General features: G+C 43.0%; 1 protein-coding gene across 1 annotated transcript; it reads left to right on the top strand.

Annotated features, from left to right (window-relative positions):
• Positions 1 to 224: 224 nt before the first annotated feature.
• On the top strand, positions 225 to 18,092 carry FAM124B (family with sequence similarity 124 member B). Its single transcript, XM_004762916.3, has 2 exons — positions 225 to 1,523; positions 15,343 to 18,092. The coding sequence occupies exons 1-2, from the start codon at positions 792 to 794 to the stop codon at positions 15,988 to 15,990; spliced, it is 1,380 nt and encodes a 459-aa protein (XP_004762973.1). The 5' UTR covers positions 225 to 791; the 3' UTR covers positions 15,991 to 18,092.
• The last annotated feature ends 219 nt before the right edge of the window (positions 18,093 to 18,311 follow it).

Here is an 18,311-nt window from a genome sequence, read left to right as displayed (position 1 = left end):
TCAGCATGAATAACGGGAGTTTTGTTTTTTTTTTTTTGTTGTTCTGGTGTTTTGTTTTGTTTTGTTTTTGTTTTTGGCAACATCTCTTTTAATTTTTTGCAACATTTCAGTACATAGACTTTGCATCAGAGCAAATCATCTTCAGTGAACACTCAGTATTATTTAGATACAGTATCTTCTCTTCAAAGGTCTAGCATCAGTTGTCATAACAAATAAAAAGACAAAGGACAGTGGAAATCCTGGCAAGGGGTCAAGTTTCGAGAATTGTTTGAAAGTAGTCATTGTATTCAGGTGGCCTGGCAGCCTGCTGTAAACACGGAGAGATGTAAGGAGGAAATCAGAACCCATTGTGGGTCCACAAAATGGATGTCTTTTCAACTAAACAGATTGCTATCAGCCTAACAGAGCCGACTCATATTCCTTTTTGCCTGGTATTTCCTTTACGGAGTGTCCGTAAGAACCACCCACTTGGGTGTTTCTCAGGATTACAGGTTTTTAGGTCAAACGGAAACCGGGGGAGTGCCTGGACAAGCCTAAAACACAGTTACATTATGCGTGAGCTGGATGGCATTGACCCCAAGGCTGTTGTGCCCCAGTTTGTGTGGATGGTCTGGCTGTGCGGCCACCGGCAACCAGGAGCCCAGGTTAGGAGCTTTGTTCTGAATTGGCTGCAGGTTTCCTGGGCGGCTGAAGGCTCCGCTGGAGAACTGCCCGCTTCTTCCTTCGCTGCAGAAGCTTGACGGGTGGGCCCTCCACGCCTGCTTCCTTTGTCCTCCCCGGGGCAGTCTGGAATGGACGGGACACCGGAGCCTTTGGCCATGATCGTCCACCTCCTCGCCAACTCTGGACATGGCTCGCTTCTGCAGCAAACTCTGGATCAGCTCCTGGACTGCATATGCCCAGACGTGCGTCCCTTTCTGGTGTCCGAGAGGGTCAGTCCAGTAAAATACTACGACAAGTGCCACTCCAAGCGCTCACGGTTCCCGGGGATGTCTGTGTTGCTCTTCCTGCCCAAGAGCGTGGGAGAGGAGCGGCTCTTCCGGGTTCTTGACTCCCTCCAGCACTGGCCGTGGCAGTGCTACTCTGCCCCGAATGCTCAGGGGAGGCCGTGTCCCTACCCTCCTTCCAACCAGGAGTTCTACAGTCTGGACAGCCAGATGCCGGTCTGGGGTGTGAGGCAGGTGCACCACGGCGCCGAGATCCTGAGGGTGACGCTCTACTGCAGTTCTGATAACTATGACGATGCCATCAGACTTTATGAGCTGATCCTGCAAAAGGAAGCCACCGTGCAGAAGAGCGACTCCTGTGTCTTCGTGCTCTATGCCACCGAGAGCTTTGCTCTGCAGCTCTCCCTGACGCAGCTGCCCCTTGGAATGTCAGTGGACCCCAGAGAGTCCTCAGTGCTGCAGTTCAAGGTTCAAGAGATCGGCCAGTTAGTGCCTCTTCTCCCCCATCCGTGCGTCCCCATCAGCCGCACCAGGTGGCAGACACAGGACTATGACGGCAACAAGATCCTGCTTCAGGTATTCCGTTTTGCCTCTGATCTTGTTGGTACACATGGAACTGTGTGATTTTCCATCTGAGACGGGCCTTCGTGGTGATTTAAGGCTATGGTTCTCGACCTTGCTTGCACATCAGAATCCCTGGGGAGCTTGCAAAAATTCCCATGCCATACTTGCATCCCAGGCCAATTAGATCGGCATCTCTGGGGGCACCTTGGATGGCTCAAATATGTAGCGTCAGGGTTGAGAGTCGCTGATCTAATAAAATCCCCTCATCTGACAGATAATGGAGTTTATGCTCCCGGAGCTTGTAGCTTATACAACTGGTTTGCGGTAGAATCCAGTGACCCCCGTTTCTCAGTTTGTCCTTTAAAACTGTATGCAAAGACTTTGCCCATGCCTTGGGTTTGGGGAGAGTGTAAGCTCTTCCCATCTGACCTAAAGAAGCTGAAGTTGTAATTATGGTTGACAGTATTACGTTTGCAGTCCTGCTGACTTAATTTTTTTTTTTCCTGTTGACTTAATATTTAAGCAGCTTGGATGACTGTCCGTTTTTCCCCAAATTAAGTTAGATGGTTAGAACTCCTTTAGAAAGAAAAGCTGGATATGAAAACCTTCTTCTGTAAGCACCCCATTTAAGCCAGGCACAATCATATGATCACTACTGTAATGTACCATTTCTTGTGAAGTGTTCCTCAGCCATTGAGCCTTGCACCCAGTAGCTGCCTGGCGTAACCTCGAGGTAATATTAACATCTTCCTAACGTGTGGGTTGTTTCCCACACAAAGTGATGTAATGCTTCAAGTGCTTAAGATAGTGCCCAGAATGCAATTTTAGCTATTATTATCTGTTATAACCTAAACTAAGTGTTATTACATTGATAACTTTAATTCTTATGACAACCTAGGAAGTCACCATTTTTCCCATTTTGCAGATGAGAAAACTGAGTTAATTGCCTAAGACACAAGACACAGGTAGGGAAGTGTCTACTCAGCTCCCAAATGCACGCAGTTACCCATTATTGTCCAGTCCTCGGTGGGTGTGCGTGGGTGTGTGAGTGCAGGCAGGTGGATGTGTGTAATACTCACAGCAAAATATTCTGTGGCTTCTGTCCTTGAGAAATGATCAAAAATGCCTTTAAGGCCTATTGGGTAAAGTAATAATATGAGGGAAGATGAATAGTCATTCCTTTGATTAATCTTATTGTCATCTGCTTTGACTTATTAATAACATGAATCATATTGATTCTATATTAAAAGAAATATAAATTATTTACCTTCTTCTTCACCTAAGGGGGACCGGAACAGTTTCTGTGCCTTTTACTTAACTCAGCAATTTCTGAGGCATCTCAAGTTTCTCCTTCATCCTTCAACCTTGGTTAGTCTCTAGCATTTAAAATCAACCTCACTGTCAAACAAACATTTCATATGTGTGTGCAGCAGGGGGCACATTTTTAACTGTTCTTGTTTTTAAGATCAACCCAACCAACTTGGATCAGATGCTCTTCTCTAAACTGATTACTGCAAGGGAATGGGATCGTGTGGGTTGGTTAGTTCTGAGGCAGCGGCTAAGCCCTCCACACCTGGATTATCTGTGGAGTCAGACCCTCCTGGGACTCCCCGGGGAGGGGAAAGACCCCCCCAGTGAAGATCAGTAGGGGAACAAATGTGGGGTGGCCCAGAAGACCGATGTTGACCAAAAAAAAAAAAAAAAAAAAAAAAGAAAGAAAGAAAGAAAATTATACCTATATTCAAGGGAAAGCCATAACTACCAATTAACCTCTCCACAAATAACCTTCCCTCAGGGCTGGAATGGACACGCGTGTGGGCGTGCTAGACATGACGAGGGCCCACAATGGGCAACGCTTCCTGAGGAGCGATACCTGGGCCTGCTGAGGCTGGACATCCCAGAAGGAAGTAGCCAGATGGAGAAGGAAGAAAGGGAGAAAGGAGTTCTAAAGAGGAGAGAGAGTGGGTGACCGCGTGTGGTGTGGCATTTCCTTAGCAGGGCATGTTCAGAAAACTGCCTGAGGTTCTATGTGGCTGGGGCTGAGAAGGGGGGTGAGGGGAAGAGGGGGAGCAGGAGGGTGAAGACTACAACCTCAGGAATATGGTGAGACACTGGAAGGTCAGCCCCCTGAGGGCAGGCAGCTCTTTGCCCACTTTCGTATTCCCCGGTACCTAGAATAGAGTCTGGCACACGGGAGGCAAATACACTCTCGTGTGAATGAGCCAGAGTCTTGCTAAGAGCTTTTCTTTTATCCTTACTGCAATCAGTACTCATGGATGGGGCCAGTGAGTGGTACTGACATGTATAATTTGTTATGAGGATGAAAAAAAAAGAATGTAAATGGAGGTGCTCTGTAAAGTAGAAGCTGCAGGAGATCACGCAAAAGCAATGCGATTACTGCCTGTGTGTGTGAGAAACCACCAGCTGTCTCGTCAGATGCCCACAGCGAACAATTCCTTTCCCACATGACCTCCTGTCAGTGCAGATGGTGTGATGCTTCTCAGAGTCTTGAATGTCTATTTGTGGTGAAAATGATAGTAGGGTACATAGTAGGTGCTCAGTAAATGAATGAGTGTATCAATAAATGATCAAATGTCCATGTTTCTTCATTTACCAAGTACTCTTCCTGAGTGTTCTCCATTTGTCTTAGTTCTTCACGGCTGCAAAAGCACGGTGGATCAGTTCTTCCCTTCCCCTTTCTAGCAGTCCTACTTTGTTCCTGCATTTTTCCCATGGTTGCCCTGTGGGAGACGAGACGGCTATCCTTCTGTGACCCTTTTGTTAGGGTTTCAGTGTGATGTCAAGCTGCCTTCTGTGTTAGGTGTTCTGTGTGCTGTTGGGCTGACGGGAGGCCCAACTCTCCCACAAGTGCCTGGAACACCAAGTGGCCTATGGTCAATGCCCTGTCCTCGCCCTGAGTGTAGGGACAGAAAGGGATAATTTGACCAAGTTTGGAAAAGTTGTGTGGAAGATGTATGACCTGGAGGGTGACTGAAGTGGTTATAGAAGTAGTGTAGAGCTGGAGAGTTCATATGGATTTAGGAGAACGATTTTTGGCCCATTGAGTATGGGTGCAGGAGGATCTACAACAGGCATTAAAGAGTCATTTATTAATGTTTTTAGAGAAGGGCAGACATGATAGTCTATAGTACACACTTCAGGATGCTAACCCTAGTACCATCATATAAGGTAGATTGGATGGGTATTAGACTGACCAATCCAGAGGTGACTTCAGTCATCCAGTCAGGGGCCAGCAAAGTTTTGAGTAAGGGGACCCACAATGGAAGTATGAGGTTAAATATGAACTGTAGTTCAGGAGTAGACCTAGCAGATTTGGAAATGAAATTAGATCTAGGGGTCAGGAAGAGGGATGCGATGACAAGTCTGGACCCATTGGGTTTGAGATGTTTGCAGATCATATGGATGACGACATTCCCAAGTTAGGTGGCCTCTGAGAGCTGGAGCTTGGACTAGTGACATAGGTTGGGGATGATGGCTGAAGTCCTGGGAAGAAGTGCTGTTATCAAGGAAGAGAGCTTAGAATGAGAAGCAATGAAGATAGAGCCTATAAAATGTCCACACTCCAGGAGTGGGGAAAGAGAAGAAGAATGAGTGAAGGAATGTGAGAAGGAATATCCAGAAAGAAGGTGAAGGTCACAATGTCAAAGAAGCCAGTGTGTCACTTGGTAGCATGCCATAGTCCCTGAGATGTGATTTCTCAGGTGCACTAGGACACGACCCTAAGGCTCTTTCATCCTGCTTCCTCACCAGGCCATTGGTCTCTGGTGGTGTTGCCAGTATCTCCTGGGAGATCTGCATGGGCTGTACGGCCAGCTCGCCTTCACTGGTAACTGTGGCCACCACCACCCTGCACTTAAGGGCATGTCCTTGTGGACATCTCCACAATGCTACTGAAACCAGGCTGTAATTTTCAACAAGATTTCTGAAAATTTGAGCACAAAATGAGGAAAACAACAAAACATTCTGTACAAGGAAGGTAACTTATAGGATCTTGGGTGTCACCATTCAGAGGTCCTTGACCAGGATGTGACCTTGAGGTCCTTTCCCAGGTCTCTTCCTTGGGCTCTCCACATCCATCACTAGGAGGTGCTCCAGGCCAAGCACACAACAGAAGGGAGTTTCCCGCTTAGCCCCTTGAGGGCTTACCTTTCAGGTCTTTCTTGACAAGGGTTGACTACTTTCCAGGATAAATGAAATGGGAAAGTTCATACACATCTCTGCCTCCTGTCCCACTGTGGTGGTGTCTTGTTCATAGACCTGGACAAGGGGGCTCAGTTGCACCAGTACATGAACCCAACATCAGTACAACCTGGATACTGAGTCTCAACAACAGACACTGGTCATAAGCCATCCTTTCTGGCAGCTCTTCCCAGTTTATTCTGATGCATGAGCTGGAAGTCATGCCTGCAGATCCTTCCTCCAGCCCTTGGGCTAACCTCTTAATCCTCTAGAATTAGTACTTGAGTTAGAATCCACAGAGCTCGCCAAGAACTAGCTTTCGATTTCATTGATTTTATCTACTGATTTCCTGTTTTCAATTTTACTGATTTCTGCTCTAATTTTGATTATATTTTCTTCTGCTTACTTTGGATTTTTAAAAAGATTTTATTTATTTATTTATTTGAGAGAGGGGGGGAGAGAGAGAGTGCGAGGGGGAGCAGGAGCAGAGAAAGAGGGACAAGTAGACCCTTAGCTGAGTGAGAAGCCTGACATGAGGCTCTATCCCACAACATTGAGATCATGACCAGAGCTGAAATCAAGTCAGACACTTAACCAAGGTGAGCCACTCAGGTGTCCCACTCTTGTCTTTTTTTTTCTGGTGTCTTTTAGGATTTTTTTTAAATCTTTGACTTTTGTAATTTGGAAAATGATGTGTCTAGGTGTAGCTTTTGTGGAATTTTTGTGCTTGGTGTTCTCTGAGCTTCCTGGATTTGTGTTTGGTTTCCAACATTAAATTGGGGGAACATTTTCAGTTATTGTTATTTCAAATATTTCTTCTGTTCCTTTCTCTCTTTCTTGCCTTCTGGTCTGCCTACTATGTGTCTGCTATACTCTTGGAAGCTGTCTCACAGTCCTTGAATATTCTGTTCTGTTTTTTTTTTTGTCTTTGCTTTCTTTGATTTTTAGTTTTGAAAGTTTTTTCTGAGGTACCTCAAGCTCAGGATTCTTTCCTCAGCCATGTCCAGTCTACTGATTAGTCCATCAAAGGCATTCCTGATTTCTAGAACAGTTTTTTTTTTTAAATTTCTAGTGTTTCTGTTCTTTCTTAGTGTTTTTATCTCTGTTAATATTGCCCATCTGTTCTTGCATGATGTTTACTTTATCCATTAGCGCTCTTAGTACATTAATCATAGTGTTTCAAATTCCTGGCATGATAATTCCAACAACTCTGCCATGTCTGGTTCTGATACTTACTCTGTCTCTTCAAATTGTGGGTTTTTTCTTTTCACCTTTTAGTATGCCTTGTGTTTTTTGTTTTGTTTTGTTTTTGTTTTTGTTTTTGCTAGCTAGACATGATGTAGCAGGTGAAAGGAAGTGCTGAAAATAGGCTTTTTGTAATGTGGTGGTGAGGAGTTGGGGGAGGGGAAGCATTCTATGATTAGATTGCACACAGTCTTTTAGTGAGTCTATGCCTTACACTGTAAATTCACAAGTATTTTAAATTTTTTTTCTCCCTCCTTTGGCAGGAGAGGGCTAGAATGGCTAGCTAGATTTGGCTAGAATGAGCTAGAATTGAGTACTTCCTTTCCCCCAGGTTAGTCAGGCTCAGGTTAGCTTCTGGTTAACTAGTTTTCTCTGAGAGCAGGCTTTTTGAGAACACAGTTTTCTGGCATGTTTTAAAGTGGTGCTTTTTCTCCTTGCCTTCTATTTTTCTCCAATATTTATCGTGAGCATCTGATCAAGCTCCTGGAGGGAAATCTCACAAGCTCGTGAGGCCCCTCCGTGACTGGGTCCCCCTGGAGTTTTTAACCCTCACAGTTGTCCACACCAAGCCTTCCACAATTCCTCAGTCACAGTTGAAGTTTTCCTCACCTGGCATTGGCTCCTGTTGTGGCTTCCACTTATGAGTCTCCACTCTGAGAAGCCGTGATTCCCTGTATTTGTCTGTCGTCTCTCTAGTCTTGGGGGCTGCTGTTGGCTCTGCGTCCTTCCCTCTCATACAGATGTTGGAACAGTTTTTGCTTTTCCAAAAAGCGCAATGCTTGCTCTCACCAGCAGCAGTAAATGTTGACTGCTCCTGCCTCAAAAGTCTCTCCTCTGTGGGCTTCCATAAGCCAGCTCTTTAAGCAGTTTTCTTCTGTCTGGCTGTCCCTTCGTTGTTTCTTCCCAAGGACTCACCTCTTTCTTCCTGTCCCTGAATCAGGTTTGCTCACCCTTGGTGGTACTGACATCTTGGACTAGATGACTCTTTGTCCTGGAGAACTGTCCTGTGCATTGCTGATGTTAGCAGCCTCATTGGCTGTGCCACTAGATGCCAGTAGCAGTGACCCCTGAACTCCAGCTGTGACAATCAAAATGTCTCCAGACCTTGTCCAATGCCTCTAGGAGGTGGAGTTTCCCCCAGTTGAAAACTGTTTTCCTCCACTAAAAGTTTCCTTAAGATTAAGACATACAGACCATCCTGTGGATTTAGCATCAATTTTGTTCTCCTTATACCTGTGTTTGCATGTCTAGCTCTTGAGTTTAGCTTATTTATTTATTTACTTATTTAGCTTATTTCCACTTCCCTGTAAGACAATTTGAACATAATGTCTCATCCTCATCTTACATTCAGTCCAAGCAAAACCAAAGTCACCATCTCCCCCATCTTCTCCAGCTCTGGTAACTCTTTTCCCATTTGCTCTGGTTTTGAAACGCTGTCACTATTAAAGCCTCTGTCACTATTACTGCACTTTCCAGAAGTGCCACATTCGGTCACACCCAACTGTTGTAGTTTTTCTCTGGAGTCATTCCTCTTCTCCCTTCCTTCTTTAAGCCCTCAGAGCTGTAAATGTCCATTATCACTGTGACATTCTAACTCTTCCTTCTAGTTCCAGGCATCCCATTTTATCCAGCACATCACAGATGAATATGTTTTCTAATTTTTATTTTTTTAATAGATTTTATTTATTTATTTGACAGAGATCACAAGTAGGCAGAAAAGCAGGCAGAGACAGAGGGTGGGGGAGAAGCAAGCTCCCTGCTGAGCAGAGAGCCTGATGCGGGGCTCAATCCTAGGACTCTGAGATCCTGACCTGAACCGAAGGCAGAGGCTTTAACTCACTGAGCCACCCAGGTGCTCCACATGAATATATTTTTAAAGGACTGCTACATTTATGTCTATCCCAACTTTCTTTCCAGAACTCTAGGCTCACTCCTATTCCCAGAACCTACACCCAGGTATTTTCTTTATGGTAATAAAATACACATAATATAAAATCTGTCAATTGAACCATTTTTAAGTGTTGGGTTCAGTGCCATTGAGTACATTTAGAGTGTTGTGCAACCATCACCATATTCTGTTTCCAGAACTTCTTCATCACTCCACCTAGAAACTCTGTACCTATGACACCATAACCCACTATTATCTCCTCCCCTCAGTCCCTAGTAACATATGTTCTTCCTTCTGTTCCCATAAATTTGCTTACCCTGGGCACCTTCCATATGTGGAATCATATAATATTTGCCCTTTCGTCTGGCTTAATTCACTCAGTTTAATGTTTTCAAGGTTTATCCATGCAGCATATATCAGAATTTCATTCCTGTTTAGGTTGAGAATGGTCCGTTTTATGGCTATCTACATCTATGTAATGCCCAGGCTTTTCCTTGTCCAGAGATGTCTTTCTTTTCCTCTTTACTTATCCCTCCTTCAAGGCTCTGCTCTAATGGCAATTTCTCTCTGAAATCTGCCATGAGGCTTAAGTACGCAATTCACTTCCATTTGGTGTATATTTTCCATGGACATTTTTGTGACACACAACTGATTACATATTTTCTTATTCTTGCACCATGTAATTTTGGAGTTTATGACTCCCTACCTCTTTTCAGTATTTTGTAATAAATGTCTATTTCCAGTAGACGAGGAGGTAGACAGCTGTTTCTGAAGCATGGGTTGATTGACTGCTTGTTTTCAGGAAATAAGTCTTGTCTCTTCAGAAAAGGTGTATATTCCAGAAGCTAGTTTGGTGTAAGCAAGCGTGTGGTTCTTTTCATTTTATCAAGAGACATTTAGCTAAGTTTGTCCTTATGTTCTTCATTAGCTATTGAAAAATGAAAGAACATAGCTTCTCATGAAGAAAGTGATTCATTTTCTTCTGTAGCTTTTCTTGAGGGTCCTTTCTCATTTCTCAGTCTCTCAGCTGGATGCACTTGCAATCTATTCCACCCTTCTTGTTCCTTTCTTTGTTTCTTTTCCGTTCTCCATCCCCACCCTTACTGACACTGACACTGACAGACAGACAGACAGACACACACACACACACACACACACACACACACACACTCCCATCCCTGCTCTTCTTTTCACTCAATATTTGGGTTTATGCTGCCCTGAAAGAATACTTGGACTTGGAAGGTTTTCACTCTTACAGAAAGAGGTTAACATCAGTGGCTTTGGTTAATCAGTTAAAGTAAGTACCTTTAATTTAAAGATCAGTTAATTGGAAGGGACTGGCTCCAATTTTTAGGGAAGCAAGTTTGGCATTGTTTTGGGGTTTCTTATTATCTGTATACTTTGGTTCCATTTAATTATTTTTTTCCTCAGTGTAGAAAAAATTCTGTTTATCTATTTCTTGCAATCACTTCTAGTAAGAGACAATATTATTTTCCCTTCATGATGTGAATCTGTTCTTAAACAGCTTCATCATTTTTCAATGATGTATGTTCTCTTGTTACTCAAGTGTTTGGAGTCAAATGAGTGACAAATGATCTTTCTATTCATCAAGATAACTGCTAGCGTTCCCTGAAACTTGGAAAAAGCTAACTCTCAATTTGTAACATTTTACAAATATTTCTTGGAAAGATGAGCTCTAAATGATCAGAATTCCTACAAATTTGTTTCACTTTATTTTTTGGCAAGAGGAGCTTTCTTCTCTCTCAAGGGATTTCTCTCAATCACTCAACATTATGTTTCTCCTAGAAATTCTTCACTCTAATTGCAGATATTTGCATTTCTACATTAATAATGTTGCACTCACTTTCGTTATGTGATCTAAGGATCTTAGACCTCTCTTGAAGAAGGAAAAGTTGACATTGCCTTTCCTTAAAATGTTTGCAGAAATTGCCAATCACATGATGAAAGCCTTTTTGAATTTTCTCGATAAGGCTTTATAACTACTTAATGCCAAATAATTAGGGGTCCAATACATTGATTCTACATTTCCATACATTTCTACGTGTAAAAATTTATATTTTTTCAGGTGCTAAACTTATATATCCAAAAGACATCTAGTGGTTACTTACCATGTGCTAAGCACCATGCTGGGTTCGTAGATACACAATAAAGAAGGTGAATACAAACCTTCTTCCAGATGGCAAGTTTATAGGAAGACACAGATAAGTAAGTGTGCAGGTGCATAAGTGTTGTATCTACTATGGTATGGTAATACAGGCTGCTAGAAGAGCTAGTTACAATAGTAATTACTATGATAATTACCAACTCATATTTAGCACTACTATGTCCCAGGCACTGCCATCATTTAACCATTTCAACAATTCTATGATGCTGGTACTTATGATTATCTCTTTTTATAGATAAAGAACTGAGACATAAGAGTAGGAAACTTGTCTAAAGTGCAATAGCTAGTAAGTGGCAGAACCAATATTTAGGGGACTTACCCCATATTCGGCGCTATCAAGAATGCTTCCAAGAGGAAATGATGTAGCAGCTGGAGTTGGTCATGGGTTTTTAGGAAAAAGAGTAGCAAAGACATATCCTAGACAAAGCAAATAGTATACACAAACATTGGCACTGGAAAAGCATAAATAACATCCAAGAAGTTCAATTTTGGCAAGTGGAGGCTGAAAGGGAGGAAATGGTAAATGACCAGGCTGGAGGAAGAAGGGGCAAACTGTGAGAGCTGCCATAAGGCATAATTAGAGGACTTTGATTTTTATCTCAAGAAGAGTAGAGCCACTGGAAGCAGGAGGGTAGCATGATGAAAACTGGTTTTGAAGCTCCCCCTTGTAGTGGAGTGGAGAAGGATTAGACAGAGGTAAGAGTATCCATGGGGCCCCATCATCATATGACCATTGCAATAATTCAGACAAGAGATGGTGAGAGCCTGACCTAGGGTTAATGGCATTGTACATGGAGAGACAGGAAAATCTGAAAGATCTCTGGGAGGCAGGGTCCATGGGAATGGATAACATGGGGATGAAGAAGGGAAAATGATGCTCTTGCTTGACTAACATGAGCCTAAATTGTTCAAAGAAAAGGAAAAGACTAAACAGAACAGAATTAGCATGAATAGGAAAATGAGTTCAATTTTGGACATGTTGAGTTTGAGTAGCTGGTTCCTGGAAGATCAGTGGATAGGGAAGTATGAGGCTTAAAACACAGATCTGAACTGTAGTTATACTTTTGGAACACTTCATCATTTTGATAGTAACTGAAGGCATAGATATCCCTGAGATTGCCCTAGAAGGGTATATAAAGGAAGAAGAGAACCCAGGTCAGCACTGAAGAAACACAACGTATAATGAACTGACAAGAGAAGAGGCTCCTGCAATGGAAACTGAAAAGTGGTGGATGGAAAGGAAGGAGAAAATCCAGAAGAGTGTGTTGACATAGAAGCTTAAGAAGACTTCAAATGTAAAGGAGAAAGATCAACCTTGAAATTTCAACCAGAGCCAGGGTAACAATGAGTGACAAGGAAGCTGATGGCAGATGATCTTGGCAAGAGCAATTTCAGTGGCTTTGTAGGAGTCTGTGCTGTGGGTAGGGGAACTAAGGGAGAGTGGTGTTTAGGATAAATGAGTGTGGACAAATTTTATAGTGAGGCTTGGCTGTGAAGGAGAATAGAGAGAGAGCTGGAGGGGAGAGAAGGGAAGGAATGCATTATTCATGATAGACTTGAGCAGGCTTAATTGCTGTTGCAAAGGAGTAGGCAGAGTACCAGGAAGAGAGAAAGACTGGAAAAACAAGGTAACAACATAGGAAAAAATGAATCATTGATAAGTTGGGGTGGCCAGGAAGGCAGGAGGTGATGGAATTCACAGTGCAGACAGACTGGTCCCTTTCTTTGTGGAGAGAATGGTGATGTTGTAGGTGCGTTGGGTGGCAGGCAACTTAGAGTTGCTAGCTGGTGATGACTTTTGTTTTCTCTGTAATCTAGATGGTGAGACCTTCAGCTGGGGGGCTGGGCAGAGGTTGTGTCACTGAAGGTTTTAGGACAGTTCAGAATGTTTGAAATAGCTGCCTGTGGCAAAAAGACAGGTGGCTAAGGCTACAGGACTGGGGAGAGACTGGGCAAAGTTGGAAACCACACCATTATGGTGATGTCACTCTGAGCAGTCATGTGCATTTCTTTGACAGCTTGAAGTTCAAGGTACAAGTTCAGGGAATGTGGGCATGCAGATGGACATGGAGCTGGGAGGTCTTGATAGAGGCTTTGACAGAAAAGGAGTGGTAGAGGGGAGTTGGATGTATTGGTGAGGAAATCATTGAAGTGATGGTCTTTGGACTCCAGCTGATGTGGAAGGAGGTATTGATGCTGAAGAGCTGATGTAACAGGAGAATTGAATGTTGGAGCAGGAACATTTATTTAACTTGGGTCTTTTATAGGTGGAAGGCACCTGGGAGCTCAGAATAGTTTTCCATTTTTAAATGGTCCATTTTAAATGGACCATTTTAAATGGTCCTGGGAACAATGTCATGACACATGAAATTTGCACAAGATTGGCTGCCTTGGTGGCTCATTCAGTCAAGTGTCTACCTTTAGCTCAGGTCATGATCCTGGGGCTCTGGGATCGAACCCCACATTGGGCCCCATGCTCAGCGGGGAGCCTGCTTCTCCCTCTCTGCTGCTCCCCCTGCTTGTGTTTTCTCTCCCCCTCTGTCATATAAATAAATAAAAATCTTTTTAAAAAATTGCACAAGATTGAAACTCAGCCACACCCACTTACTGCATTGTCTTTGACTGCTCTGTGGCAGAGCCTGATCATGAAAGGAAAGACCATAGGTCCATGGAGTCTCAGATACTGATTGTATGGTCCTTTACAGAAAATATTTGCCAACTTCGATGCCAAAGGAATTGGTGGAAGCAGCTTTCTTGCTTTTTGAGTTTGGTGACAGTCACTCCACCATTTCTATCAGAGATAAAAATTGAGGGGAGGCCATGTGCGTGGATCATGTATATAAACACATCTCATAATATACTCCTTTCTAGACTGGCTTTCTTATTGTTCTGATTTTTTCCTTCTTGCCTGGTGAGGTAAATTTGTGCCATTCTTTTAATCTTCTTTTAATTAATTAAAAAAATTTTAGAGCAGTGTTATGTTCACAGCAAAATGGAGCAGAAAGTAGAAAGAGTCCCATGTGCTCCCCTCCCCCTCACAGGCACACCCTCCCCCACTGTCCATATCCCACCAGAGCACTGCCTTTGCTACAACTGATGAAACTGCATAGACACATCATTTTCACCATAGTTTATATTAGGGTTCACTCTTGGTGTTGTACATTTTAATGGTTTTGACAAGTGTGTAATGACATGTATCCCCCATTGTAGTATCATACAGAGTAGCTTCACTGCCCTCAAAATCCTCTGTGCTCTGCCTGTTCATCTCTCGAACCCCTGGTAACCACTAACATCTTTATGGTCTCCGTAGTTTTGCCTTTTCCAGATGTCATATAGTTGGATCCTACCATAGGTAGACTTTTCAAATGGGCTTCTTTCACTTAGTAAATGCACTGAAGGTTCTTTTGTACATTCTTTTTGATATTTGGGCCAGGAGGGATGGACCCTGGATACCAATTTCTAAGGGCTACCGACAAGATAGAGAAAATAGAAATATTCTTAGTGAGAAATATTCTTGGTGAGAGTGTTGTGTAAGGAGTAGGGTATGAGGCTCCCAGGAGTCCAAGGATGGAAGGCAGGCCAGTGAACTCTACTGTGCAGAGGTAGAGAGCAGTTAACTTGAGGGTGGCAGTTCTGCTGAGTAGGGTCTATAAGTTTGAAACCAGTGTAGAACTGCTAGGGACGAAGACACTGCAGGTCCCATATAGGCAGTCCCCCTCCTTTCTTGAATGTTTTTCCACATGCTACTACATATAGCCTGTACCATAAATAAATGGTGCTCCTAGATTTAAAGAATATTGACTTCAAAAGTGTCTAATTATTAGATTGCCTAGAATGCCCACATGTCTTGTAATAGCTCAATAGCTCAATATGTATCATCAACATGATATGAAAGGACTTCGGAAGATTGAATTCTTATTCCACTATTTATCTTTTGGTGGCTCTTGATTTGTGTTCTTATTTTTCCATAGTTGGTAATACATCATTTGCAACCCAGGTGAGACCACCAAATAACATCAGTGAACATCTTGGCATCATTCGAACAACATGATCTATAAGAACTGTGCTGTTGCATTTGATTCTCAGAATCTTCACCTTATTGGATGTTCACTTAGGGAGTCTGGGAGAGAGAGAAGTTTGGAGCTTGTGCTGATATAGCTCGTGATTCGGTTGTACTTACTACTTCACTTCAACTGGCTTTATTGAAAGTCTGCTGTGGGCACTGGGTGGCAGAGGATGAACGGGACATGGTCTGTTCTCGGCACTTAGTTAATGGAAAACATCTGCTGAATTTGTTTTCCCCTGTCCCTTAGGTCCAGTTGAATCCTGGACTTGCTGTGAGGAATGGCGAACTTTCCTTTCTGAATGGCACCTCGGGAGACGACACACTTTTCCAGGGCTCACAGCTGATCCCTGTCTCCACAAGGAGGACCCTGGAGCCAAGAAGCCGAAGGAGCCGGGCCAGGAGGCTCAAGGTGGGTTCTCCGGAGTGCCCGGAGTCTGCTGAGAGCCCCGTGTCAGACAGTGTTAGTGGCACCTTGTGGAAAAGCCCTGGCTGCTCGTCCCAGGACAGGAGCTCCGCCATGGGCGTCCAGATGCGTCTGCCTTCTCCCCACCTCCAACCTGGGGCCAGAAAAAAAGTCCTCAGCCTGCAAAACAGCTTTGGGAAGCTGGAGGCAGAAACGAATGTTGACACAGGTTGCACCGTGGTCAATTCTGATCTCCGACAATCTTTTCGGAGCGGATTTTCAAGGGATCTGCAGACCAGCCAGGCACCATTGTGCTTGCCAGACTCCTCCTTAGGGGTGACTGCCTCCAAGAACAATAGAATCTTTAAGGCAAGGACCCTTTCTTTGTCAGTTGCTGGCCGAATGGATCTTGGTGCAAGGAAAATAATCTCAAAATGTCCCCTTCACCTGCCAGTCCAGGGTGAAGAAAAAGAAGAAGAATTCTTTATATAGCCTGAAACAAATGTGGTTTTCTAAAACACAAGATCAGATACAGTGTTCTAGAAATGGAGCACTGACCTAGAATCAAACAGTTTCTTGGTCACGTGAGGGGGCCTGAATGCTAGCCACGCTCAGATCTGTATTGCTTTTATTTCAAACGCGCATATTCTAATGGTGCTGTGAAGCATTGTTTATTTGCCTTCATGGTTATGAAGGAACACAGCCAACACATAGGGAGGAAACCAAAGCCCTTGTCCCTGGAGACACACTAACCCAGCTGGCTGTGTTGAGTGCAGCACCTACCAGGAATAACTGCATCATATGCAAATGAGTCGGGCGTGTTATACAATGCTGATGAGTGGAAGTAATTTGGTTTTAATTTTACTTGGGTTGCATAGTTCATCCCCTTGGACAACATGGACTACTTATTCTTTAGTGTTTTTTAATTTTTATGTGACCTCCTTTGGAAACAAGGCCCTGCACACCACATAGCCTCTGGTGATTTTGTCTTTCAAGTTGTTTGCATCTAGAATGAGTTCACATGCAAGTGTTTTGAAAATTACAATTAATTTTTTTTCCTGTTTAATGAGCAGAAATACTAGAAGTCAAAATATCACGTAAAAAATGAAAAGGAGGCTCTAGGATTTTCCTGCTCCTCCATTTCTCATTTGGTTCTGCACTACTTCAAAGGGCCAGTCATTCCTGTTTCCAGCCAGAGAGGAACATGGCTTGACTGGGTGACTCCAGATCTCTACTCGATTTGACAGGACAATTGGACTGGACAGGTTGTTGGAGCAGGACTTGTGTTCTTCTGGCCATGTTCAAATTCCTAAATGTCTTTGCAACATGCATTCATCCATTTACACGTTCATTCATTCAGCAAATACTTATTGAGCACCTACCTTTGAATAAAGACATTGATGTATGGTCCACATACCATCTGTGGCCATCAAACCCAAAAGGTATTTATGGTCTTACCAGCAATTCCATTCTTTCAACACTTGAGACTATGTTGAAGTTTTACCTTGATTCCTCTGGGACCGTTTTCCACAAGTGATTTTCACACTTGCTGCTCAAGGTTGTAGTAAACAGGTAGAGACTGGGCATATTATGAATTGTAATGACAACCATGATGGACAAGTTCTCATTGCTCATGTGTGTATTTTTCTTTTGGGTCTATACATACATTTAAAAAATATCTGAGGTCTCTGTGTTGTGGTTAATTTATAAGGCCTTTTGACCCCATGAACTTTATTCTCCAGGACAGATGTTACATAAGATTATAAATGCTGATTTAGCTGGATCTCCTGGTGACCCTGACACATAGTATACCCACTTGGGGAGAAAGAGGAGTTCAGGTTCAAGGGTGAGTCTTAGGTCAGGGACACCTTCTGAGTTTGAGTGCCCTGCTGAGCTTGAAGAGCTGAAAAGAAGGAGACTTGCAAATTGACAAGGATGAGACTTCTACGTTGATTTTATTTTTCTGGGGTCACAACATCAGTATATTCCCATTCTCATTTTCTTTCTCCCTGTCCCCCAGACTAGAGTTAGATTTTAGGAGGTTGAATGAAGTCCTTAATTTTGGTCTGATTTTCTAGAATAAGAGTTAAAAAAAAATTGGAAGTCTTATTTAAATGGAACTATTGAGCTGCCTTGAAAAGCACAGCAGGGGGCAGTTCTGAAATTTCTTTACCACTTTTTTTGAGGGAACCTGAATTCTTTAACATAATACATGGGTGAGACTATAAGTACATGGAAATTATGAAGGATGCTGGGAAATGTGAAGGGGTGCCTTACAAAATTGACTTGTAAAATAATACACTCTTAAAATGGCACCAACTCTACTCCTCAACCCAGGAATCCAATTTAAAACATGGTGGGATGGACATTCTAGTGTGTCAGGGTGCCAGAGGCTTCGCTTTGGGCCTCAACTTTTAAATTTGCTACTTATGGGATCATGAGTTGTCAGTGTTCTTGACCGTCTGTTGCTTCTCCTGTTGTAACAAAAGGTTGTTAAGAGAATCAAGATGGCGTCCGTGAAAGCATTTGGATATTGTTAAGCCCTATAAATAGGTAAGATAGTATTATTATTAAAAATAGTCCTTCAGGCCAACAGGAGGTTTTTTTGTTTGTTTGTTTATTTTTTGGAAACAACTTTTAGTAAAATCAATGATTCAATTAAAAACAAAAAAAAAAGCTCAGCTCTGTAAGCATTTTTATATGTGTGCCACTTACTTATGTTCACATATCTAGAAGGGAAAATATGGATGGAAAGAATCAAATACATCCTAGAGTTCAAAAGAGATTGTATATAACAGGAATAAGCTATGAAC

Source organism: Mustela putorius, unplaced genomic scaffold (genome assembly GCF_011764305.1).
Source record: "Mustela putorius furo isolate JIRA1106 unplaced genomic scaffold, ASM1176430v1.1 tig00000275_pilon_pilon_pilon, whole genome shotgun sequence".
Taxonomy (NCBI): Eukaryota; Metazoa; Chordata; class Mammalia; order Carnivora; family Mustelidae; genus Mustela; species Mustela putorius.
This window is presented reverse-complemented; position numbering and strand designations above follow the sequence as displayed.

Bases quoted from the DNA above. Each gene is read 5' to 3' on its own strand.
- FAM124B (XM_004762916.3), top strand. From the start codon at position 792: ATGGACGGGACACCGGAGCCTTTGGCCATGATCGTCCACCTCCTCGCC. The intron at 1,524-15,342 runs GTATTCCGTTTT...CCTGTCCCTTAG, and splicing joins GCAACAAGATCCTGCTTCAG to GTCCAGTTGAATCCTGGACT.